Raw genomic sequence first — 25835 nt, forward strand, 5'->3', positions numbered from 1 at the left:
TCCCAGCAAGGCTATCATTAGGAATAGAAGGAGAGAGAAAGTTTTCCAGACAAACAAAAGTAGAAGGCAGTTCATCTCCACTAAACCAGCTTTACAAGAAATGTTAAAGGCAATTCTTCGAATGGAAAAAAAAAAAAAAAAAAAAAGGACATTATCAGAATTAGGAAAGGAAAAGAGAATAGGAAGAGAATTAGGAAAGGAATAAATAGGAAAGGAAAGTAAGAGAAAGAGAATTAGGAAAGGAAAAAATTTCACAGGTGAATGCAAATATAATAAAAGTAGTAGATGAATCACTTATAAAACCTATGGAAGTTAAAACACCAACGCATTAAAATCCGTTATACCCATAAAAATAAATCAAGAGATTCACAAAACAAAAGGATAAAATATGACACCATCTAAATAAAATGTGTGTGTTTGTGTGTTGGGGTGGGGAGGTGAGTAAAAAATTTAGTGCATTTAAGATTGGTTCAAACTTAAGCAAGGTTGCAGATACCTGTACATATAAGATGTTATCTATGAACCTACTGGTAACCACAAATCAAAAACCTGTAATGGATATGCAAAAAATAAAGTGAAAGGAATCCAAGTAAATCATTAAAGAAAGCCATCAAACCACAAGGGAGAGAGCAATAGAAAAAAGGAAATGAAGAACTCCAAAAACAATTGTAAAACAAGTAACAAAATGGGAGTAAGTACATACATATCATTAATTACTTTGAATGTAAATACACTATATGCTACAATCAAAAGATATAGGCTGGGGTGCCTGGGTGGCTCAGGCAGTTGAGCGTCCAATTCTTGGTTTTGGTTCAGGTCATAATTTCAGGGTACTGGGACTGAACGCAGCTTCACAATCCACATTTAGCACGGTGTCTGCTTGAGGATTTTCTCTCCTACTCTCTCTGCCCTCCCCCCACTGCTCATTTTCTCTCTTGCAAATAAATAAATAAATAAATAAATCTTTAAAAAAAAAAAAAGTAGGCTGATGTAATATAGGCTAAATGATGTAATGCAGGCTGACTGACTGGCTAAAAAATCAAGAACCATCTATAAGCTGCCTACAAGAGACTCATTTAAGACCTAAAGACACATGCAGTTTGAAAGTGGAAGGGTATCTGGGTGGTGCAGTCAGTTAAGCATCCAACTCTTACAATTAGGTCATGAGCTCAGGATCTTGGGGTTGAGCCCCATGTCAGACTCTAAACTCAGTGGGGAGCCTCTGCTTGAGGATTCTCTCTCTTCCTCTGCCCCTCCCCCTGCTCACTCACCCTCTCAAATAAATAAATCTTAAAAAAGAAAAAAAGAAAGTGAAGGAATCGAAAATCATTTACCATGCAAATGGAAGTGAAAAGAAAGTTGGGGTAGCAAAACTTATAGCTTAGACAAAATAGAATTTAAAACAAAGACTGTAACAAGCAACAAAGGACACTACATAATGATAAAGGGAACAATGCAACGAGAGGATATAAAAATGGCAAATATTTATTTGGAGCACCTACAGGAACTATTAACAGACATAGAAGGGGAAAAAAATATAATGCAGTAATAAGTACAGGACTTTAACACCCCACTTATATCAATGGATAGATCAACCAGACAGAAAATCAACAAGGAAACAGTGGCTTTGAGTAACACACTGGACCAGATGGATCTAAAAGTTATTTTGGAACATTCCACCCCAAACAGTGGAATACACATTCTTTTCAGTTGCAAAGGGAACATTCTCCGGAATAGATCAAAAAGACTGAAATCATACCATGCAAATTTCTGACCATAATGGCATGAAACTAGAAAACAGTGGAAAGAACACAAATACATGGGAGATTGAATAACAAGATACTAAACATGTTAATGTTTATTAACATGTTCAACATGTTAATTGCTAATTAGCATTAGCATTCTAATAACATTTTCATTTTACATGGAGAAAAATGAAAATACAATGGTCCAAAACCTTTGAATGCAGCAAAAGCTGTTCTCAGGGGAAGATTATAGCACTATAGGCCTACCTCAAGAAGCAAGAAAAATCTCAAACCTAACTATACACCTAAAAGAACTACAAAAAGAAGAATAAACAAAGTCCAAAGCCAGTAGAAGGAACGAAGAGTAAAGATTAAAATAGAAATAAATTCAAAAGAGACTAAAAGAACAACAGATCAATGAAACCAAGAGCTGATTCTTTGAAAGGTTTAACAAAATTGATAAACCTTTAGCTAGACTCTAAAGAAAAAAAAAAAAAGAGGACACGAATAATATTTAAAAAAAAAAAAAGAAAGAGGAGAAATAACCACTGATACACCACAGAAATACTAAGGATTTTAAGAGATTACTATGAAAAATTATGTGCCAATAAATGGGCCAACCTAGAAGAAATAGATAAATTCCTAGAAATATAGATTATCTCCCAAAACTGAATCAAGAAGAAATAAAAAACTTCAACAGACTGCTTAGTAGCAATGAAATTGAATAAGTAACTGAAAAACTCCAATCAAACAAAAACCCAGGACCAATGGCTTCACAAGTGAATTCTACCAAACATTTAAAGAAGAGTTAATACCTACTTTTTTCAAACTATTCCAAAAACTAAAAGACGAAGGAAAGCCTCCAAATTCCTTCTGTGAGGCCAGTGTTATTACTGATACCAAAACTAGAAAGACTATAAAAAACCAAAACAAAACCACAAGCCAGGATCTCTGATGAACACAGATGCAAAAATCTTCAACAGTAGCAAACCAAATTCAACAACACATTAAAAAAAACTGAATTCACCATGATCAAGTGGTTTATTTCCAGAATACAAAAATACAAATAATATTTGCAAATCAATCAACATGACGTATCATGTTAAAAACAACAACAAAAAAGGTAACAACCATATGACCATTTCAATAGATGGAGAAAAAGCATTTAGCAAGTACAATATCCATTTATGATAAAAACCCTCAACAAGGTAGGTTTAGAGGAACACACTTCAACATAATAAGAACATACTTAAAAAACCCACAGCTAACATCATCTTTAACTGGGAAAAACTGAGAGCTTTTCCTTTAAGATCAGGAACAAGACAAGGATATCCACTTGAACCACTTTCATTTAAAATAGTACTGGAAGTTCTAGCCATAGCAATCAAACAAGAAAACAGAAATAAAGGGAATTCAAATTGGTAAGGAAGATGTAAACTTTCACTATCTGCAGATAATATGATACTCTATAGAGAAAACCCAAAAGAGTTCACTAAAAAATCCTAAAACTGATAATTGGATTCAGTAGAGTCTCAGGATACAAAAATGAATATACAGATATCTGTTTGTATTTCTATATACTAATAATGAAGTAGAAGAAAGAAAAATTAAGAAAACAATTCTACTTATAATTGCACCAAAAAGAATAAAATATCTAGGAATAAGCTTAACCAAGGAGATGACAGACCTATATTCTGAAAACTATAAAACACACTGATGAAACAAACTGAAGATGACACAAATAGAAAGATATTCTGTGCTCATGGATTGGAAGAACCAATACTGTTAAAATGTCCATACTACCCAAAGCAATCTAGAGGTTTAATGCAATTCCAATCAAAATACCAATAGCATTTTCCACAGAACTAGAACAAATAATTGTAAAATTTATATGGAAACATAAAAGACTCTAAACAGCAATCTTGAAAAAGAAGAACAAAACTCAAGGTATCACAATCCCAGATTTCAAGGTATAAATCAGAGCTATAATAGGGGCGCCTGGGTGGCTCAGTGGGTTAAGCTTCTGCCTTCGGCTCAGGTCATGATCTCAGGGTCCTGGGATCGAGCCCCGCATCGGGCTCTCTGCTCAGCAGTGAGCCTGCTTCCCCTTCTCTCTGCCTGCCTCTCTGTCTGCTTGTGATCTCTCTCTCCGTGAAATAAATAAATAAATAATCTTAAAAAAAAAAAAAAAAACAGAGCTATAATAATCAAAATAGTATAATATTGACACAAAAACAGAAGACAGTTAACAGAACAGCATAGAGTGTAGAAGAGGCCACACTTTTATTGTCAATTAATCTATGACAAAGGAGGAGTGCCTAGGCAACTCAGTTAAGCATCTGACTCTTGATTTCAGCTCAGGTCATGACCTTAGGTTGTGAAATCAAGCCTGCTCAAGATACTCTCTCCCTCTTCCTCTGCCCTGTCCCCGTCAAAAGAAAAAAAAATGTGACAAAGGAGGCAAGAATACACAATGGGAAAGACAGTTTCTTCAACAAATGGTGTAAGGGCAACTGGATAGCTTCATGCAAAAGAATGAAACTGGACCACTTTCCTAAACCATACACAAAAATAAACTAAAAATGGATTAAAGACCTAAATGTGAGACTTGAAACTGTAAAAATGCTAGAAGAGGACACAGGCAGTAATTTCTTTGACATCAGCCAAAGAAACATTTTTCTACGTAAGTCTCCTTTGGCAAAGAAAACAAAAACAAAATTAAATTATTGGGTCTACACCAAAAGAAAATACTTCTGCACAGCAAATGAGATCATCAATGAAACAAAAAGATAACCTACTGAATGGGAGAAGATATTTGCAAATAACATATCCCATATAGGGGGTTAACACACAAAATATACAAAGAACCTATACAACTCAACACAAAACAATAAATAATCCAGTTAAGAAATGGGCAAAAGATATGAATAGACATTTTCCCAAAGAAGACAACCAGACAGCCAACAGACACATGAAAAAATGCTCAACATCATTCATGATCAGGGAAGTGCAAATCAAAAATCAAAACCACAATAAGCTATCACCTCATACTTCTCAGAAAGGCTAAAATAAAAAACACAAGAAATAACGAGTGTTGACAAGCATGTGGAGAAAAAAGAACCCTCATCTACTGTTGGTGGGAATGCAAACTGGTACAGCCACAGTGGAAAACAGTATGGAGGTTCCTCAAAAAACTAAAAATAGAGGGGTGCCTAGGTGGCTCAGTCAGTTAAGCATCTGACTTTGGCTCAAGTCTTGATCCCAGGTCCTGGGATTGAGTGTGGAGCCTAATGTGGGGCTCAAATTTGTGACCCTAAGATCAAGATCAACCGACAGCCACCCAGGACCCCTGTATGTACATTTTTAAAAATCGCCTGGGTGGCTCAGTTGGTTAAGCAGCTGCCTTAGGCTCAGGTCATGATCCCAGCGTCCTGGGATCGAGTCCCACATCAGGCTCCTTGCTCCGCAGGGAGCCTGCTTCTCCCTCTGACTCTGCCTTCCACTCTGTCTGCCTGTGCTCGCTCTCGCTCTCTCTCTCTCTGACAAATAAATAAATAAAATCTTTAAAAAAAAAAAAAATCAGTATAGTATAGTACTATAAATGTATTTTCTCATTATGATTCTCTTAATAACATTTTCTTTCCTCTATCTTACCTTACTGTAAGAGTAGGGTATATAATACAGACGACATATAAAAAATATACTAATTAGGTTTGGGGCACCTTGGTGTCTCAGAGGGTTAAGCCTCTGCCTTCAGTGCAGGTCATGATCTCAGAGTCCTGGGGCTGAGGCCCGCATTGGGCTCTCTGCTCAGCGGGGAGCCTGCTTCTCTCTCTCTCTCTCTGCCTGCTTCTCTGCCTACTTGTGATCTCTCTGTCAAATAAATACATAAAATCTTAAAAAAAATGCTAATTGACTGTTCATGTTATTGGTAAGGCTTCTGGTCAACAGTGGACAATTAGTAGTTACCTTTTGGGGGAGTCAAATGTTATATGTGGATTTTTGCGCAGAGGCCAATGCCCCGGCCCCAGTGTTGTACAAGGGTCAAATGTATATATATACACACAAACATGGTAAACACACACACGCATAAGTATATATATATAGAGAGAAGGAGAGACACAGAGATGCTAACTTACACAACCTGACACACATCATGTTTATTTCACAATATCTCTGCCAAATACCTGTAGAGCGATATTTCCCCACTCCAAGAATGGGGCTGAATAAAAGATCTCAAAGGTCCTATTCAGCTTTACCCTCCTAATTCACTTAAAATAGAAGTCCTTTTAAAGTACAGTATATTGAAGGGATGAGGATCTAATTTCAAGATTTCATTTCTTATTAGTTGCTAAATATTTCAGGTCTTCATTTATTGAAGGATATTAAAGTTGCAAAACTAACATATTTCACTTTTAGAACCTTGGGTTTTATCAACTTAAACTATGTTTTCAAGTAAAACCCCAAATAGAGAGAGAGAGATCATTTCTGCTTGTTGACACTGTTCAAGAGACTAAACATTTAATTCTCTCTTATAACAAAAAAATGATTCTTACGTCAAGTACTGATCCGGAGAGATCAGCTCTTTCAAGATTTGCACAGCAGAGATTAGCATGTGCAAGATTGCAGCGGCTTAAATTGGCCATTTTGAAGTTAATGTATCGAAGGTCCAAACGAGAAAGATCAGCACCACTGAAGTTTAAACCCTAAAATTAAGAAAAGACAAACTGTCACAAAATTTAAACCATCTGTTATATTACATTTAATGACTGTAGCTAACCCCCAAGTTTCTTAGAAGCAACTGGCAGGTCAGTCATTTGGAGTTTACTAGAAGACATGATCAGATAAAACTTAGATATAAAACCAGCATCCTTAATGGGTTCTTAGAAAAACAACTTTAAATATAACATTAAAATCCAGTCTGGCTATAGTTTATTTATGTGCAAACATTTCTTTCTTTCTTTTTTTTTTTTTTTAAAGATTTATTCATTTATTTGACAGAGATAGACCATAAATAGGCAGAGAGGAAGGCAGAGAGAGAGAGACGGAGAAGCAGGCTCCCCACTTTGCAGAGAGCCCGACATGGGGCTCAGTCCCAGGACCCCGAAATCACGACCCAGGCCAAAGGCAGAGGCTTAACCCACTGAGCCACCCAGTTGCCCCATGTGCAAAAACTTCTAAAGAACTGTCTCTGTTGGCCATGTAAGTATTAATAGGTATTGTTTATATATTTTTATCTATTTTATAAGTATTCAATAATTCAAGGTAGTTTTATTCTTAAAAAGTAAGTATTGAGATTTATAAAATCTTTAATACATAAAAGTATCTACCACTGACTGGCCATATATAACAAATATAGGAAGAATGGACTTTTTATTTTAATTGCTGCAATTCTGATGAACTATTCAAATTGCCACATGGGGCATATTAGATAATAAAAAAGGCCATTGCATCTCTTTTTTTGCTAACCATTTTGGGATTAAATTAATGCTATCACCCATAATTAAACTGTATCTTGCCTGAAAAAGGAACATGAGGGGAAAAAAAAAATCCAAGAAAAATGTTAAACTTTACTCATAGCTTTGCTGACACAAATATTTCACATAAAAGTCTGCTCTAATTACCTGGCAACGCAATTCTGATTTGGTTGGAGTGGCTAGCAGAAATCGGACGAATTCCTTTCGAGATATTGGCGAATGGTCCTCTGGTGGTTGAGAATTCTTGAAACAGATATTAAGAAATCAGTGGCGCATTTTGGGAGGCAGCTACAATAACTGTAACACTGGCTAATGTAAAAAGAGCCTTACCTTTATTGCCACTTCCAGGTGTTCAATCAATGAGTCAATACCAAAAAATCTGGCTTCTTCTAACACACCTATCATAATAAAAACGATGTGACTTTTACAGAAAACTATTCATTTTAATATTTGTAAAAAATTCTTTGTTAAATCCTCACAATACAAGTGAAATTCAACAAGCAGGCAATCAATATAGAAGAAAAATAACTCAAGTGTAGAACGTGTATACAGAATACTTTTAAATATATGTAATATGAAGTTTTTCTACATAGTTTACATTCAGCAAAATAAAAACAGGAAACTAATGAATCAGAATGAAAACCTTCTATATTTCTAAATTTTCTGATAATAGGCCACAGGCAAAACCTCCTAATTTTATGAGTCCCTAAAATAATTGAAATAAGTTTGATTGTGAATCTAATAAATGATTAATTCACCTCATCTTAACATTTCATTGACTTCTTCAGTGGAGTAGATATGAATGGGTTTGTGACAACTTTCTTTTACTTACTGAATCAGTAAATTATAGAAATGAATAAAAGTATACTAGTTTCAAAATAAAAGCAACAGAATGACTCAGAACACTCTCTGAAGGAAAATCAATTAAAAAAACTATTTCTAGGGGCACCTGCATGGCTCAGTGGGTTAAAGCCTCTGCCTTCAGCTCAGGTCATGATCCCAGGGTCCTGGGATTGAGCCCCACATCCGGCTCTCTGCTCAGCGGGGAACCTGCTTCCCTTCCTCTCTCTCTGCCTGCCTTTCTGCCTACTTGTGATCTCTCTCTGTCAAATAAATAAATAAAATAAAATAAAATAAAATAAATGATTAAAAAAACTATTTCTAAATGATAAAAGGGATTTTTATGTATCATTTGCTTGTCTTAACTCGGTTAAAAAAAATCTGTACATTCTCTAGGTGACTTAGTATATATAATGTATATTCTTACATCTATTAAACATCTTCATCAGGATATTTGGGAAGAAAATTAGAATCCATTTTCCTTCAAATGAAGACCTCAGTCATTTAGCTAAGTTTTTTAACTTGTTAAAAAAAATTCCCAAGGATTAGAAATTACAAAGAAAGTTAAGTGACAAAAAAAAAAAAAAAAAAAAAAGAAAGTTAAGTGACATAATCTCTTCCTTTGAATAGTTCCAAGCCAATAAGGGTAACTATAGGTAGATATAGGAAGCTCAGCAGTTATCTGGGAAGATTATGATCTTCTCAGGGAAAGCCCATTTCCACTTCTAATATTCCAGTTGCAAAACAAAAGTCATCTTAGGCAGCTGTTCTGGCACAACAATTTCCAGTCCACGCCAGAGTGGCCTCATTTTTGGATTCCTCATGAAGGGGCAGCCATATTTCCTATCTATCCCTGGTAGACACCCACCATAAAATGAGATTTCTTTTTTTTTTTTTTTAATTTTATTTATTTATTTGACAGAGAGAGATCACAAGCAGGCAGAGAGGCAGGCAGAGAGAGAGAAGGAAGCAGGCTCCCCGCCGAGCAGAGAGCCCGATGCGGGGCTCAATCCCAGGACCCTGAGATCATGACCTGAGCCGAAGGCAGAGGCTTTAACCCACTGAGCCACCCAGGCGCCCCTAAAATGAGATTTCTAATGAGTTTCACTCTCAGTGTGCCTGGATCTTCTGAGTCGATCAGAACCCCCCAAGGAATAGAGTAAGGATTTTTTTCCCCCTACTTTTAGGTTTAGAATCAAAACTTTAAAAATTCCAGAAAAGCCTTATAAACACAAAAGGCACCTATGGGGCACAGTTGAGAAAAGGAAGTAATATTTAGCAAATTTTCTGTCAGCACCAGTAGAAATTAGATTTGAATCCCATTTCTGCCTCTTACTTCCTTTTTTGCCTTAGAGAAGCTATGTATTCTTTCTCTTAAAGTTCCTGTTTACATTGTGAAATGGTAGTATTATCACTTTCTCCACAAAGCTGACATAAGTATTAAGAGAGATATGCAATAGAATAGGAGGAGCAACTTGGCAGAAGAGTAGGATGCATAAATATCAGGTCCCAGGAGTTAAGCTTAGATAGTTATTGAACCATTTTGAACACCTACAAACTCAATAGGAAATAGAAGAGAGGAAGAGCAGCAATTCTAGGAACAGAAAATCAACCATTTTCTGGAAGGTAGGACATGCGGAGAAGTGATTCCGAGGCAACAGATGGGAAAAGAGAATGTGGGGCATGGAGCCAGCTCACCGCAAGAGGTAGAGCAGCAGAGCACAAAATTGGAACTTTCAGTAGTCTTGTCCACTGAGGGACACTGCTCCAGAGGCTAAGTGGGAGTGGAGCCCTCACGGGGACAGTATGGTCTCAGGACCTGGGTCACAAAAAGACCAGGGTACCTGACTGTGACAGAGCCCCAGGTATCGGAGCAGGGAAGCAGGCTAAAGAGCCACGCAGTGGACTCAAGCTTGGGGTTACCTTAAACCATAATCTCCAGCACAGTCAGGCCACTGCTTTCTGAGCAGGGGCCCCACAGGTAGCAGATCCAGGGAGAACTCCCTCCTTCCTCCTGAGAGCAGCAGCACAGAAGTACACTGCAGAAATCTGCTAGGTTTCTAGACTCCAAACAGGACCATGCACCAGAGACAGAAACGCTCAGTCACAGGCCAGGTGAGCACAGAATGCAGCTGGAGACCAGGGAAATGGGAGGGATTGACTGCTTTTCTCTGAGGGTGCACTGAGGGGTGGGGCCCTGAGCTCTCGGCTCCTGCGGTGCCAGAGATTGGGAGGCCACCATCCTCATTACCGTCCACCAAAGCTATATGGAAAGTGTTCAGGGAATAAAAGCTCCAGAGACCAAAACCAAGCAGGTTACTTAGCCTGGATCCTGACAAGGGCAGTGCAATTCCACCTTGGGCAAAGACATTTGGGAATCACTGCAACAGGCCCCTCCCTCAGAGGATCAGCAAGAACATCTAGCTAGGACCAAGTTCACTTATCAATGAGAACTGCGGAACTCCAGAGCTAGGGGAAAGCAACACATAGAATAAATGGCTTTTTCCCCATGATCCTTTACTCTTCCAAAGTTAAATTTTTTTTAACCTTTTCTCTTCCGTATTTTAATTTTTTTAAACTATTTTACCTTAACAATACCCTTTTAAAAATCTTTTTAAATTTTCATTGTTATGGTTATATTTTATCCCTTTATTGTAGTTAACCTATTTTTTGTATACAGACAGGTTTTTTTCTTTAAAAATTTGGAATACAATTTCTTCTAATAGAAATTGGAATACAATTTCTATTTCTATTTCTATTAGAAATTGTATTAGAAATTCCAATTAGAAACTGGAATATAATTTCTTCTAAAGGAAATTGGAATACAATTCTTCTAATAGATGAAAATATACCCTAAATCTACTGCATGGCTTTGTTCTAGTCTCCAGCCTGATAACATTCTTTCCTCTTTTTTTTCAACCAACTTATCAATGCTTTTTTAGAATCTTTCTAAATTTTCATCTTTACAGTAATACTCCATCCCTTCAATGTGTTTATTTTTAAATATATGTAATTTTCATCTTTACAGTAATATTCCATCCCTTTGATGTGTTTATCTTTATTTTAAAATATATGTAAGTTTTTCTTTCTTCAAAGTTTTGGGAGACAGTTTATTTTAACAGACCAAAATACACTCAAAATCAAGTGTACGGCTCTATTCTATGCATCAGTCTTTTATTTATTTATATATATATACACACACACACACACACATATATAAAATATTATATTATATATATGCACACACATATATGTATATGTGTATATACATATATACATGTATATATATACGTAAAATAAAAATAAAAATTAAAAATATATATTTATATATTTTTTTCTCTCCTTTCTTCTCCCCCTGATTTGGTTAGTATATATTTTTCTCAGGTCATTGTTAACCTCTTAGTATTTTGTTCTCTCATTCATCTATTCTTATCTGGATAAAATGACAAGGCTGAAAAACTCACCACAACAAAAAAAGAACAAGAGGAAGTACTGAAGGCTAGGGACCTAATCAATATGGAAATTAATAATATGTTAGAGCTGGGGTGTCTGGGTGGCTCAGTGGGTTAAATCTTCTGCCTTCAGCTCAGGTCATGATCCCAGGGTCCTGGGATCAAGCCCCGTATCAGGCTCTCTGCTCAGCAGGGAGCCTGCTTCCCCCCTCTCTCTCTGCTTGCCTCTCTGCCTACTTGTGATCTCTGTCTGTCAAATAAATGAAAACTTAAAAAAAAAAAAAAAAAAGTGAAAAAAAAAAAAAAGTAAGATAGACCAGAAAGGAACAGAGACTATATACAGTAACAGTTATCTTACAGGCAATACAATGGCACTAAATTCATATCTTTCAATAGTTACCCTGAATGTAAATGGGATAAATGCCCCAATCAAAAGACACAAGGTATCAGAATGGATAAAAAGAACAAGACCCATCAATAAGCTGTCTATAAGAATCTCATTTTAGACCCAACGACACCTCCAGATTTAAAGTGAGGGAGTGGAAAACAATTTACCATGCTAATAAACATCAAAAGAGGGTGCCTGGGTGGCTCAGTGGTTTAAGCTGCTGCCTTCGGCTCAGGTCATGATCTCAGGGTCCTGGGATCGAGTCCCGCATGGGGCTCTCTGCTCAGCAGGGAGCCTGCTTCCTCCTCTCTCTCTGCCTGCCTCTCTGCCTACTTGTGATCTCTCTCTCTGTCAAATAAATAATAAGTAAAATCTTAAAAAAAAAAAAATAAACATCAAAAGAAAGCTGGGGTGGCAATCCTTCTATCAGATCAATTAGATTTTAAGCCAAAGACTATAATAAGAGATGAGGAAGGATACTGTATCATACTTAAAGGGTCTGTTCAACAAAGAGATCTAAAAATTTTAAATATCTATGCCCCTAACATGAGAGCAGCCAGTTATATAAACCAATTAACAACAAACTCAAAGAAACACATCAACAATAATATAATAATAGTAGGGGACTTTAACACCCGCCTTCACTGAAATGGACAGATCATCGAAGCAAAAGATCAACAAGGAAATAAAGGCCTTAAATGACACACTGGACCAGATGAATATCACAGATAAAATTCAGAACATTCCATCCCCAAACAACAGAATACACATTCTTCCCTACTGCACATGGACCATTCTCCGGAATAGATCACATCCTGGGTCACAAATCAGGTCTCAACAGGTACCAGAAGAATGGGATCATTCCTGCATATTTTCAGACCACAATGCTTTGAAACTAGAACTCAACCACAAGAGAAATGTTGGAAAGAACTCAAACACATGGAGGCTAAAGAGCATCCTACTAAAGAATGACTGGGTCAACCAGGAAATGAAAGAAGAATTTTTAAAAATCATGGATATAAATGAAAATTAAAACACAACTGTTCAAATTCTTTGGGACATAGCAAAGGCAGTCCTGAGAGGAAAGTATATAGCAATACAAGCCTTTCTCAAGAAATAAGAAAGGTCTCAAATACACAACCTAACCCTACAACTAAAATAGAGAAAGAACAACAAAGAAACCCTAAACCAAGCAGAAGGGAAATGATAAAGGTCAGAGCAGAAATCAATGAAATAGAAACCAAAAGAACAGTAGAACAAATCAATGAAACTAGGAACTGGTTCTCTGAAAGAATTAATAAGATTGATAAACCCCTGGCCAGACTTACCAAAAAGGAAAGGAAAAGGACCCAAATTAATAAAATCATGAATGAAAGACTAGAGATCACAACCACTACCAAAGAAATACAAACAATTATAAGAACATATTATGAGCAACTGATGCCAGCAAATTTGACAATCAGGAAGAACTGGATGCATTCCTAGAGATGTAGGAACCATCACAACTGAACCAGGAAGAAATAGAAAACCTGAACAGACCCATAACCAGTAAGGAGATTGAAGCGGTCATCAAAAATCTCCCAAAAAACAAGAGCCCAGGACCAGATGGCTTCCCAGGGGAATTCTACCAAACATTTAAAGAAGAATTAATACCTATTCTCCTGAAACTGTTCCAAGATATAGAAATGGAAGGAAAACTTCCAAATTCATTTTATGAGGCCAGCATTACCTTCATCCCAAAACTACACAAAGACCCCATCAAAAAAAGAATTACAGACCAATATCCTTGATGCATACAGATGCAAAAATTCTCACCAAAATATTAGCCGTTAGGATCTAACAGTACATTTAAAAGGATTATTCACCATGACCAAGTGGGATTTATTCCTGGGCTGCAAGTTTAGTTCAACATCGGTAAGTCAATCGATGTGAAGCAATGCATTAATAAAAGAAAGAACAAGAACCATATGATTCTCTCAATAGATGCTGAAAAAGCATTAGACAAAGTACAATATCCTTCCTTGATCAAAACTCTTCAAAGTGTAGGGATAGAGAGCACATCCCTCAATATCATCAAATCCATCTAGGAAAAACCCACAGCGAATATCATTCTCAGTGGGGAAAAACTGACAGCTTTGCGGCTAAGATCAGAAACACGGCAGGGATGTCCACTATCACCACTGCTATTCAACATAGTACTAGAAGTCCTAGCCTTGGCAATCTGACAACAAAAAGAAATAAAAGGCATCTAATTCGGCAAAGAAGAAGTCAAACTCTCACTCTCTGCAGATGATATGATAGTTTATGTGGAAAACCCAAAAAGACTTCACTCCAAAACTGCCAGAACTCATTCAGGAATTCAGTACAGTGTCAAGATATAAAATCAATGCACAGAAATCAGCTACATTTCTATATACCAACAGCAAGACAGAAGACATCCAAAACGATAAGATTCCTAGGAATAAACCCAACCAAAGAGGCAAAGAATCTGTACTCAGGAAACTATAAAGTACTCATGAAAGAAACTGAGGAAGACACAAGAAATAGAAAAATTTTCCATGCTCATGGACTGGAAGAACAAATACTGTGAAAATGTTCATTTACCTAAAGCAATCTACAGATTTAATGCAATCCCTATCAAAATATTATCAATTTCTTCAAAGAAATGGGACAAATAATCCTAAAATTTATATGGAACCAGAAAAGACCCCATATAGCCAGAAGAATGTTGAAAAAGAAAACCAAAGTTGGTGAAATCATAATTCTAGACTTCATGCTCTATTACAAAGCTGTAATCATTAAGGAAGTATGGTAGTGGCACAAAAACAGACAAATAAATCAAGGGAACAGAACAGAGAGCCCGGAAATGGACCCTCAACTCTATGTCAACTAATCTTCAACAACAGAGGAAAGAATGTCCAATGGAAAAAAGAGTCACTTCAACAAATGGTGTTGGGAAAACTGGACAGCCACATGTAGAAGAATGAAACTGGACCAATTCCTTACACCACACACAAAATTAGACTCAAAATGGATGAAAGACCTCAGTGTGAGACAGGAATCCATCAAAATCCTTGAGGAGAACACAGGCAGCAACCTCTTTGACCTCAGTCAGCCACAGCTACTTTTCCTAGAAACACTGCCAAAGGCAAGGGAAGCACTGCCAAAGGCAAGGAAGTAAGGGAAGCAGGGGAAGCAAGAACTACTGGGACTTCATCAAGATCAAAAACTTTTGCACAGCAAAGGAAACAGTCAACAAAATCATAAGACAACCAAAAGAATGGTAGAAGATATTCTCAAATGATGTATCAGATAAAGGTCTAGTATTCAAAATCTATAAAGAACTTCTCAAACTCAACACCCAAAGAACAAATAATCCAATCAAGAAATGGGCAGAAGACATGAAAAGACATTTCTGCAAAGAAGACATACAATTGGCCAAAAGACACATGAGAAAGTACTCAACATCACTTGGCATCAGGGATATACAAATTAAAACCACAGTGAGATACCACCTCACACCAGTCAGAATGGCTAAAATTAACAAGTAAGGAAAAGAAAGATGTGGTGAGGAGGTGGGGAAAGGGGAACCCTCATACAATGTTGGTGGGAATGCAAGCTCGTGCAGCCACTCTGGAAAACAGTATGGAGGTTCCTTAAAAAGTTGAAAATAGAGCTACCCTGTGACCCAGCAATTACACTACTGGGTGTTTACCTTAAAGATACAAACATAATGATCCGAAGGGGCATGTGCACCCCAATGTTTATAGCAGCAATGTCCACAATAACCAAACTATGGAAAAGAACCTAGAATGGATAAAGAAGATGTAGTATAGATAGATATATAATGGAATACTATGCAGCCATTAAAAAATTGAAATCTTGCCATTTGTAACAATGTGGATGGAAATAGAGGGTATTAGGTAAGTGAAATAAGTCACCTGGAGAAACACAGTTATCATATGCTTTCTCTGATATGAGGAATTTGAGGCAGGGCGGGGGATTGTTGGGGGTAGGGAGGGAAGGAATGAAACAAGATGGGATGGAGAGGGAGATAAACCATGAGAGACTCTTAATCTCACGAAACAAACTGAGGGTGCTGGGGTGGTGGGGTGGTAGGGACAGGATGGCTGGGTTATGGGCATGTGGGTGGTATGTGCTATGGTGAGTGTTGTGAAATGTGTCAGTCTGATCTGATGATTCACAGACCTGTACCTGTGGGGCAAAAAATACATTCTATGTTAATTAAAAAAAAAAGTGATATGCAATATATAATTAGGTATAATGTGTGGCACTTGGAGGGCAAATGATCACCTTGATCATTATTAAATTTTATGTTTCCTGACATTTACGACCATTCTCTTTTTACTGTATCAAACTGGGGTTCAGAAAATTTATGTGACTTCAGACCAAATTTATGTGTTCAGAAATTTATGTGACTTCAAGGAAATAAAATATTGCAATGCAAGAAAAGCTTTCAAGTTAGAGAATAATTGAAGTCAAATAAGTCAAGGAAAGGAATGATAATTTATTTATTTATTTATTTATTTATTTATTAATTTATTTGACAGACAAAGATCACAAGTAGGCAGAGAGGCAGGCAGGAAAGCAGGCTCCTCTGTGGAGCAGGGAGCCCGATGCGGGGCTCGATCCCAGGACCCTGGGATCATGACCCGAGTCGAAAGCAGAGGCCTTAACCCACTGAGTGGAATGATAATTTAAAGCAGAAAATGAGGGGTGCCTGGGTGGCTCAGTCAGTTAAGTGTGTACTTCCAGCTCAGGTCATGATCTCAAGGTCCTGGGATGGAGCCCTGTGCTGGGCTCCTTGCTCAGTGGACAGTCTGCTTTTCTCCCTCCCTTCATCCCTCCTCTCTACTCGTGCTCTTTCTCTCTTAAATAAGTAAAATATTTTTAAAAAATCAGAAAAAGAAGGTTTTGAAGATAAATGGTAGCAGAATAGGACAATATGATTCACTGGAAAAAGTGAAGGTCATTAAAGGCAGAAAACAAATAATGAAAATAAGGAAAAAATATATTCACTGATGAAAGCAGAAATTAGGAAGAGTAAGAAATAAGGTCATTTAAGTAAATAGAGGTAGAAGGGAAATAAGTCAGTGTGGATTATTGTAAAGCATATAATCAGGTGGGCAACCTGTAAATGTTATAAAGAGTCTGGCTAGATTTTGTACTAATTAGAAGTAGTGGGCGCCTGGGTGGCTCAGTGGGTTAAGCCGCTGCCTTCGGCTCAGGTCATGATCTCGGGGTCCTGGGATCGAGTCCCGCATTGGGCTCTCTGCTCAGCAGGGAGCCTGCTTCCTCCTCTCTCTCTCTCTCTGCCTGCCTCTCTGCCTACTTGATGTCTCTCTGTCAAATAAATAAATAAAAAAAAAATCTTAATTAGAAGTAGTAACGCTTTATAAAATGAATCCAGTACAGAGCTCTGCTTGCTGAACAACTGAATAAATACAACAATGGCTGAGAAACCTGAAAAAGGAACAAGCATAGCTTGGCAATAGCTGAAGTCTGGGATAGCATGGATATGTATTTCTGATGTTCTTTCCCAGGTGGGGAGGATATGAAAGGCTATCAGCGATACAGAGAAAAATTAAACTAGGAAGCATCGAAGAGCCCATAGGATGCACAGTGAAGTTTAAGTGTCCTCAGAAAAAAGTGGCCACCAGAGTGTAAGCAGGAGTGGTCTAGCTGCTGAAAAGCAAAGGGCTGTACAACAGAGGACCATTGCTTATTTGTCTAATGATAATTTCTGCAGAATGACTAAAATGAAAATAGGTTTTACATGGTTTTAAGCAACAGTTGGTAGGTAAAAAATAAGAAAGCAACAAAGAATTTGTAATGAATAGGTATGACACTAGATGAAAGGTCAAATAAGGTCATATTTTTGCAATGGGTAAGCTTTAAAGGCAATGCAGACTTTAATACAGAAACAATGAAAGTTACTGAATGTTATCTATCATACTCCAGAGATTGTTAAGTTCTCCTTTGCCTCACCACCAGCCCAGGCTGATTCTGATGTTTTTGGCATACAGTATTTTCAAAACAAGAAGATTTCACGTAAAATTTTAGATTTCTATCTTTTCTTTAAAAATCAAGGTTCTGACACCCTATGTCCACACACCTACATGGCAACAATCTGTGGAAGCTAACTAGGAATGTGCACTCAAGTTCACCACAACCCCTCCACTCATCAAGTCACACCAAATTTAGTCAGGTAGAGGCCTATGAGCTTTGAAGATGCATCTACTGCTTTATAAGGGATCTGGCTGACATCATCTCTATGATGTGAAAATCCTGTGATGTAGTCAGGGATGAGCATATTTTTAATACTCTATTTTCAAAGTAGACTCAAGAGAGAATTCCCCCAAGTTAAACTTCTAGTAAGTTGTAGAATTGAGATTCTAATCCAGTCTTATGATTCTGAAGATAATTTCCCCTTTTGATGACCCTACGTCTCAACATGATGGGAAGGTGCATAACTTGAAGTGAAGTCACAGTCACAATTTGATTAAAAACAACAAAATCGCTTAAAGTCCCTTGTGATAAAATCTAAATCTCTTTAGAATCTAAAATCAAAATTTATGGGTTAGACATATACCCACATACACAAAGACTGTATCTGTGCCTACATCTATTTCCATACCTATATATAGTCATATATATATATATATAAAAATTTAGCTTTAAAAGTGGAAAAGATATGCTTTCACTTTATGAAAATATATTATGTTACTAATATTACTCTGCAAGTGGCAACAAAATTTAAAAATCCCAACTTCACAAAAATGTGAGGAATCATAAAAACTCACCCAATAAATTAATGCCATCATTTACAATGAGCTGTCCATGACGCAAGTAGTTCAAAATGGGTTCAAAGTACTCAGGACTTCGGTCAATTAAGAAAGCTCCTCTATGATCTTGCTTATTTCCCCAGACACCTGTGTCACCATTATAGTGAAGAGAACCCCACCATGAACAAGAAACAAAGTTAGAAATTTAGGAAGAAAAACTGTGTAACATACTAGTAAGTTTTCACTCGTGTAAAAATTATTGGTATCATTAAAAAGTACAGAAGGACAGAGTTAAGCCAATACAGCTATAAAGAGGTCTCACAAAATGTGAAAACAATGTGTTGCACTCACCTTTGTCTTTAAACATGTGCGCCAGCATACTGTCAGGTTCTTTATTCACTAAAGTGCTCCTAAGAATTCAGGGAAAAAAATTGATTTCTCCATTTGTCTTTATAAACAAACATTAAGTCAAGAGTATACTTGATCCCAGCTGCTCTCTCAAAAAGATGCATGCTATAACCTGGTAGGAGTGATGCTGGGAAAAAAAATGTGCAATAAGTTGCCACTTGTCAAACTCCTTTCTAATCTGGCATTTCCTTTGATTCAAATATTGTTTTAGGTTCCTTTAACTTAAACACTAATTCATTCTTCTAGCAAGCTATCATATCACAATATTCTTGATCTAAACTTGCCTTGTTCTTACCCCTTTAGCATACGCAGTTGTAGTTGCTACAAATTTCAATATTGTTCATTTTTACTTGTGTCACATGTTTATTACCTGACATCTAAAAAACCTGTTCTAAAACCCTAAAATACTTGATACCTAAAAAGCATGTTCATGCCTTTCATGCTTTCTTTGGAAGGACCTGTGAATCATTCTTCTACGCTTTAAAAAAACTTTCTAAAAAATGGTTTAAGATCACAAGGTACTACAGTCTTTTCTAAGGAAATCATCAAAACTGAAGGAAAGAACAAATACTACATAGTGTCCTCAAACACACACCTGTGCACACATTCACATGCACCTACCGTGTAGTTGTAAAGTACCGCCCTCCAACATTTAAGGTTAGCCAGTCTGTGTGAGATCCTGACAACCCTTCAGGTAGTTTAGAATCTGTCTGAGGATCTAGAAATGACATGTAGAAAACAATAAAAAAGGTATGATTGAGTTAATGGGGAAGATGGCAATAAGCTTCAACTTTGACAGTAAAAACATACCTAAAAGCTTAACAGAGCTACTAGCGATGCATTGATAGCATTCAAGACAAAACTGATAAGGTAATCCCACAGATATAAGAGCACCACAGTATTAGCGTCTTTGAAGGAAGAAGCTGACAGAAACAACAGGTTAGGTGATGAACCTAAGAATTTCAAAGTAATCCATACTCACTTCAAAGTTTGGCAAATCTATTTGAGAATAGCAGACTGAAAGAGGAAGGGGTATGTTCAATCTATGGGTGGATGAAGCAAGTAGTTTGCAGTAAGATTCTTAGGAGGCTATAAATGAACCTCAAAACCCACCAGCCAAAACTCCCTTCTAGGACAAAGCCCAATACACCAAGGATAAGATGCTGGAAAAAGAACCCAAGCTGAACAGAACAAAGAGACAAAAGAGAAGGAGTCCAAATAAAAGTTAAAAAGGTCTAAAACAGCCAGAATACATCAGAAGGTGACTTACATATTTTTTAATATGTCACACAAATAACAGAAAAGTGAACTTCAGAGCCATGAAATTAGAAAACCTTCCCTAAGTTAGCTTTCCCTTCTCAAGTTAAAGAAAACAATTTCATGTTAAATGGGCAACAGAAAATCTCATACAAAAATTTTCAAAGAATAAGAATTACATCCCTATAGACCATGAAAATGTGCCAGAAAGAAATGCCCCCAAAATAGATAAAAACTATTACCAAATATTCCAAACATGCTAAAAGTAGTAAATAGTATAAAATATGAAAAGAACATAACCCAGAATTACAAAATTCACCAATGAAGTGAGAGAACTCAGAGGAGAGAATGAGAACTATGATGAAAACCTAATTCGGGGGGCCTGGGTGGCTAAGTGGGTTAAAGCCTCTGCCTACGGCTCAGGTCATGATCCCAGGGTCCTGGGATTGAGCCCTGCATCGGGCTCTCTGCTCAGCAGGGAGCCTGCTTCCCTTCCTCTCTCTCTGCCTGTCTCTCTGCCTACTTGTGATCTCTCTCTGTCAAATAAGTAAATAAAATCTTAAAAAAAAAGAAAAAAAAAAAAACCAAAACCTAATTCAGAAATGAAACTATACTAGAAGCAGCACAGGAGAGAACAAACAGGTAATACCTTAAAGGAAAGAAAAGATGAAAAAGAGGAAAACTTTTAAAATAATAAGAAATGAAGGAAGAGATGAAAAGGAGTGCAGAGAAAATTTCCGATATAGATAGAAGACAGGTGTAGAATATCCAACATACAAACAATAGGAGTACTGAAAGAAAATTAAAGCAGGGGGACAAAATAAATGCATAATTTAGAATTCAAGAAAACTTTTCTGAAATCAAAAGAAGATTTGAAAGTACATATTGACAAGGTCCACCACTTATCAGACAGAGAGAATCAGCTCAGAATACTCAGAAAAAGTCTACCAAAATTACTGTTCTTTAAAGAAAGAGAATAATCCTTTGAGTGACCTAGGAAAAATAATCATTATGAATAATATTTTTTGGACATGAACATTTTATGCCAGAATAAGACAGAGTACAACATATTTAAGATATCTGAAGAAAGAAAATATGAACCAAGGGTTTTTTTTTTTAACAGCTTAGTTGAGAGATAACTGATACACAATAAAACATACATCATTAAAGTTTTCAATTTGTTCAGTTTTGACATATGATTTTATATCCAGTCAAAGTGATTGTCAAAAATAGAAGCCACAAACTGTTATTAACATGTGAGATGTCAGAGAACATTGTTCTTCTTGGAAGTTCTTTGTAAAGAATCTACTAGAGTTTCAGACAACCACTGGAGGCATCAACATAAGGATTGGGGATGAGCATTAAATACATTTGAAAGAGTAAAGCTAAGTGACAGTTTTAAGAGAGAGTATAGTCTATAATGCTATGTAAGCTGATAATGTAGAAACAATAAAATTATTTTTTAAGTAAGGAAAGAAAGGAATGAGCATTTGCAAAAAAATGTTTAACTGTCTTTAGGATTCATATTGGTACTGAAACTATTGGAATTGATACTGACACTTTTATGTGTGTTTTGTGTGGGATGAAATGAGTACTTATGTGACATAATTCTATCATTCCCTACATTCCCCCAAGCCAGAATTATTGATATGGATGTAAGGAGACATAGGTGTAAGACAGAAAAGGTTAAATAAAAATCTTAACCATCCTGATTATAAACCAAAGTGTGAGTGAGTATGAACCCAGGAGAAATTCTACCTCTTATAATGCCATATATTATATAAACTTTCTTATCATATGTTACACATAAATTGCATTTCTAGCTAGCTATGTATTTTCAACTCTGTCTACCAAAAAGCCTAGTAAAAATAATGAACCCAGTGGCAAAGAGCCTGTCTGACACCCAGACTGTGTTTTGAAATGACATTTCCTAGTAAAAGACATTAGGGCTTCTTGTAAAACATATTGATCTGGGTCTGCAATAGAAGTATAAGATGAATGCCTTGTTATTCCAGATAGTAAGGAAGCTATAAAAGACCAATAGGGTTTTAATAAAAGGAGTTGAAGAGGTTTCCACCAGTCAAACGTAAAACAATGTAAGCATCCATAAACGCAAAGCATGAAAACATACCAAATATTTTTAAATCCAGAAGTTCATAATGGTAAGACAAAAACATTATTTGATTACTTTTTGTTTGTATGTGTACAATGAACCAATTAAGTGACCACTGCCTGCTAAATACTTTGTTAAGCTAATGGATAAAAGATGTGGAAAAATTTGTGCTCATCGTCTTAAGATAAAGACAGAGAAGAGAAGAGAATGTACTTACTTCTAATTTGGCAACTGCCTGTGTGATGATCCTAAGAATTCCCTCTGCTCACCAAATACAATTACTGTCATGGCTTACACAAATCATTAAATATTCAGGGTCAGATTGTATGGACCTAAATATATCAAATACTCATTAAAGAACAGTGATGTTATTTAAGCCTTAGGCTCTTTTTCTTGAGATGCACAATTGTATAAGCTTTCTTCCAAATCAAAAAGTAGCCTATGTGTTTGTGTATGTGGTTGATATCAAGTCATTTTGACTGATCTGATATGGCCACTATGAATGACTGTCAAATGCTAACTTATGCAAGCAGTACACACTCAAAATTCTATAACCTAACACTTATAGGAATTGGGACAATTACTCTCAAGGAGAACATATCAGAAAAAAGTTGTATTTCCACAATCAAAATGACCTTATCATGTCATTTTTGATGAACCCATGCAATTTCAGTGCATTTTAAAGCATGTAAAAGATGAGGTATCCATACTAAAATATGATAATATAATTCAAATTAAAACTTTACTTCAACACACACCCAATTTAGAATAAAAAAAGGTATGAAGATCTGAATGCTGCCATGAGATCCTTTTCAGTTAAGCTTAGTAAGTGCATGTAAAATATTTGCCATCTTTTTCATTTTGGCAGATAAAATTGGCTTGTAAGGAAGTCACTTACCAATAAATGGTTCTCCTTCACACACAAACAAAACATCATCATCCCTGGGAAAATCAAAATTTAAAAGCCACCATCAAAATCCAGAAATCACATTAATTATCAGTTGACTAGAGGACCTATACCTTAGAATTATGCAGAAGACAGGTTTTGCTATCAGTCTATATTGCAAAGAAACTAAGTTTCAGTGCTTTGCTTAACTTCTTGATTTAAGGGTCTTTGGATTTAAATTCAAATAAGGTCCTGCACATGGAAGAACTTTTAAAATGGTAAAAACAAAACAAAACCCACTATGCAAATCCTGTGAACTCACAGCTTTCTTATCAACTGGAGAACATATTCTCATGCTCAAGGGATATGATTAAAGGCACTGCCAACTCTTCTTTTTTTACTTTAATTCTATAACCCTAAATAAATTATTGGGTTTTTCTTCTAAATCATCAGCTGCTCTGTGCTCTGGAAATGAAAATACATTTTTATGTTACATCTAGGAAGAATAAAACTGCAATCAGAACTCTGCTATAAAAACTCATTAACACCCACCACACACCCAAAGGTAAAATGACTGCATATAATCCAAAATTCTAGATTATTAGTGCATATTCTCCTCCCCTACCTCAAAATATCTATTTGCGCAAATAAATGATTAGAGATTATACTGTGAGCCACCAGTTCTTAATCAAGTAGGTATTTTCTAGTTCAGAAGGCTTCAGTTCTGACCTTCTATGTTGCAAAAATTTTTATTTCCTATAAGGCATCATAGGAATACACTAAATGTTTCTTAGAGGCAGCATCTGGGTTAAGGAGAAATTTAGTTTGATGCAAATCATCCAACAATGAGACTCAATTATCTATCAAAACAGAAAGAAGCTGGGAGACAGATGTTGAAAAAATTAAGAAATTCTAATTGATTTGGATTTTAAAGCTGTATCTTTTAAGTCTACAATCTCTTCTACTTAATCACTATGCCAATTAACTTAAGACTAGTATGAACATCTGTTTTCTTCTCATTAACAAAAATCAACTGCTAAACGGTGTGACCCAGGTAAGACACTGAACTTCTCAGATGTTTAGTTTCCTCATTTATAAAATGAAGAGATTAGAAGCGATTACCTTCAAAAGCAGTATATTATGTTGAAAGGTCATTCTGACCTGAGTTTAAATGAAAACTAAACTTTGAATTAGCTTTGTATTTTTGTACTGTAATTCAGCGCATCATTATCTTCATACCATCATTTTAAAAAATCCCATGTCTTCCAATTAAATGGAAGTGACTTGGGCAGAGTCAGTACTTAGCATTCCTTCCTATTTTCTTTCTCAAGTCTCTTCTTGCTTCAAAATTCTATGATCCTACGAGGATGGAATGAGGTAAACTAATCTGTTTTAAGGAGACAGATCTGCCTAGGATATTTAAAAACAAAAACAAAACCTAACCAAAAAAAAAATCACTATGGTGGTGATCACTGGTGAGTTAACCCTACTTAAAGCTCTACTTTATTTAGCAAGTTTTTACCAAAGTAGGTCCTTGTAAGGTTTATGAAATTCAAAGCATTCTTAGGAAATGAACTAAACAATAAGCAGGAGCATATAAAATTAAAGAGATCAATCAGATTTCTAACATTAAAAAAATGCATGTCTTCAGAGTCGAAAGTTCTAGGCATCTGAATTTTGAAACATGCTAAATGGGTATTAGCCAAACCCAAATTATAAGCCAGTGGGAAAAGAAGTAGAAAAGATGTGGTGAGGGGTGCCTGGGTGGCTAAGATGGGTAGGTGTCCCTTTGGCTCAGATCATGATCTCCAGGTCCTGGGACTGAACCCCACATCAGGTTCCAGGCTGCCTCAGCGGGGAGCCTGCTTCTCTTCTCTCTCTCTCTGCCTCTCCTGCTGTTTGTGTGCATTCTCTCTCAAATGAATAAATAAAAAAAATTTTTTTAAAATGTGGTGAAATTAACAACTAGAAAACACTGGGCAAATTGGTCATTTGACAAATTGATTTTTGATGAGCTGTGTAAATTAGTCATTTAGCAAACTGGCCTGATTTGCTGTGAGGACTATTTGTATAACAAGTAGAGAAGGATCAACATTTTAAATTTATCTTACAAAAACACAGGTTCAGAGGCAATCAAGTCATGAGTTAATGTACGTACATCAATTCTGTAATACCAAAATAAATTTTGACACCCCTCCTGAATTGCACATCCTATTAGATCCACCTCTAGCAACAGAAAGAAAAAAATTCCATGTATGAAATATGCAGAAAGACTATCAGAATACTGGAATGTACTGAGGATCTTCTACCATATAGTGTTAGTCTAAACTACTTAAATTCTAAAGAGCAAATTTTAGGCAATCATTTGCCAAAATTCTGTATTCTTACCAGTAATTAAACTACTGCCTAAGGGAAACAGCAGAGCACCAAGATGCTGAGGGAACACTGTAGACAGCTTATAAG

At 36.3% G+C, this 25835-nt stretch overlaps 1 protein-coding gene across 5 annotated transcripts in view; it reads right to left on the reverse strand.

Annotated features, from left to right (window-relative positions):
* The window catches only part of KCTD9 (potassium channel tetramerization domain containing 9), a 44524-nt gene that overhangs the window by 8402 nt on the left and 10287 nt on the right, over window positions 1–25835 (reverse strand). For all 5 annotated transcript variants that reach the window (XM_032332205.1, XM_032332207.1, XM_032332204.1 and 2 more), the window contains 7 exons: window positions 23385–23428; window positions 19738–19834; window positions 19060–19118; window positions 18727–18855; window positions 7553–7620; window positions 7370–7465; window positions 6302–6451 (listed from right to left, as the gene is read on the reverse strand). In XM_032332205.1, coding sequence (XP_032188096.1) covers window positions 6302–6451; window positions 7370–7465; window positions 7553–7620; window positions 18727–18855; window positions 19060–19087 — 471 coding nt within the window. In that variant the 5' untranslated portion in view covers window positions 19088–19118; window positions 19738–19834; window positions 23385–23428. The remainder of the gene's footprint in view (window positions 1–6301; window positions 6452–7369; window positions 7466–7552; window positions 7621–18726; window positions 18856–19059; window positions 19119–19737; window positions 19835–23384; window positions 23429–25835) is intronic.

Source organism: Mustela erminea, chromosome 2 (assembly GCF_009829155.1).
Source record: "Mustela erminea isolate mMusErm1 chromosome 2, mMusErm1.Pri, whole genome shotgun sequence".
In the NCBI taxonomy this organism is placed as follows: domain Eukaryota; kingdom Metazoa; phylum Chordata; class Mammalia; order Carnivora; family Mustelidae; genus Mustela; species Mustela erminea.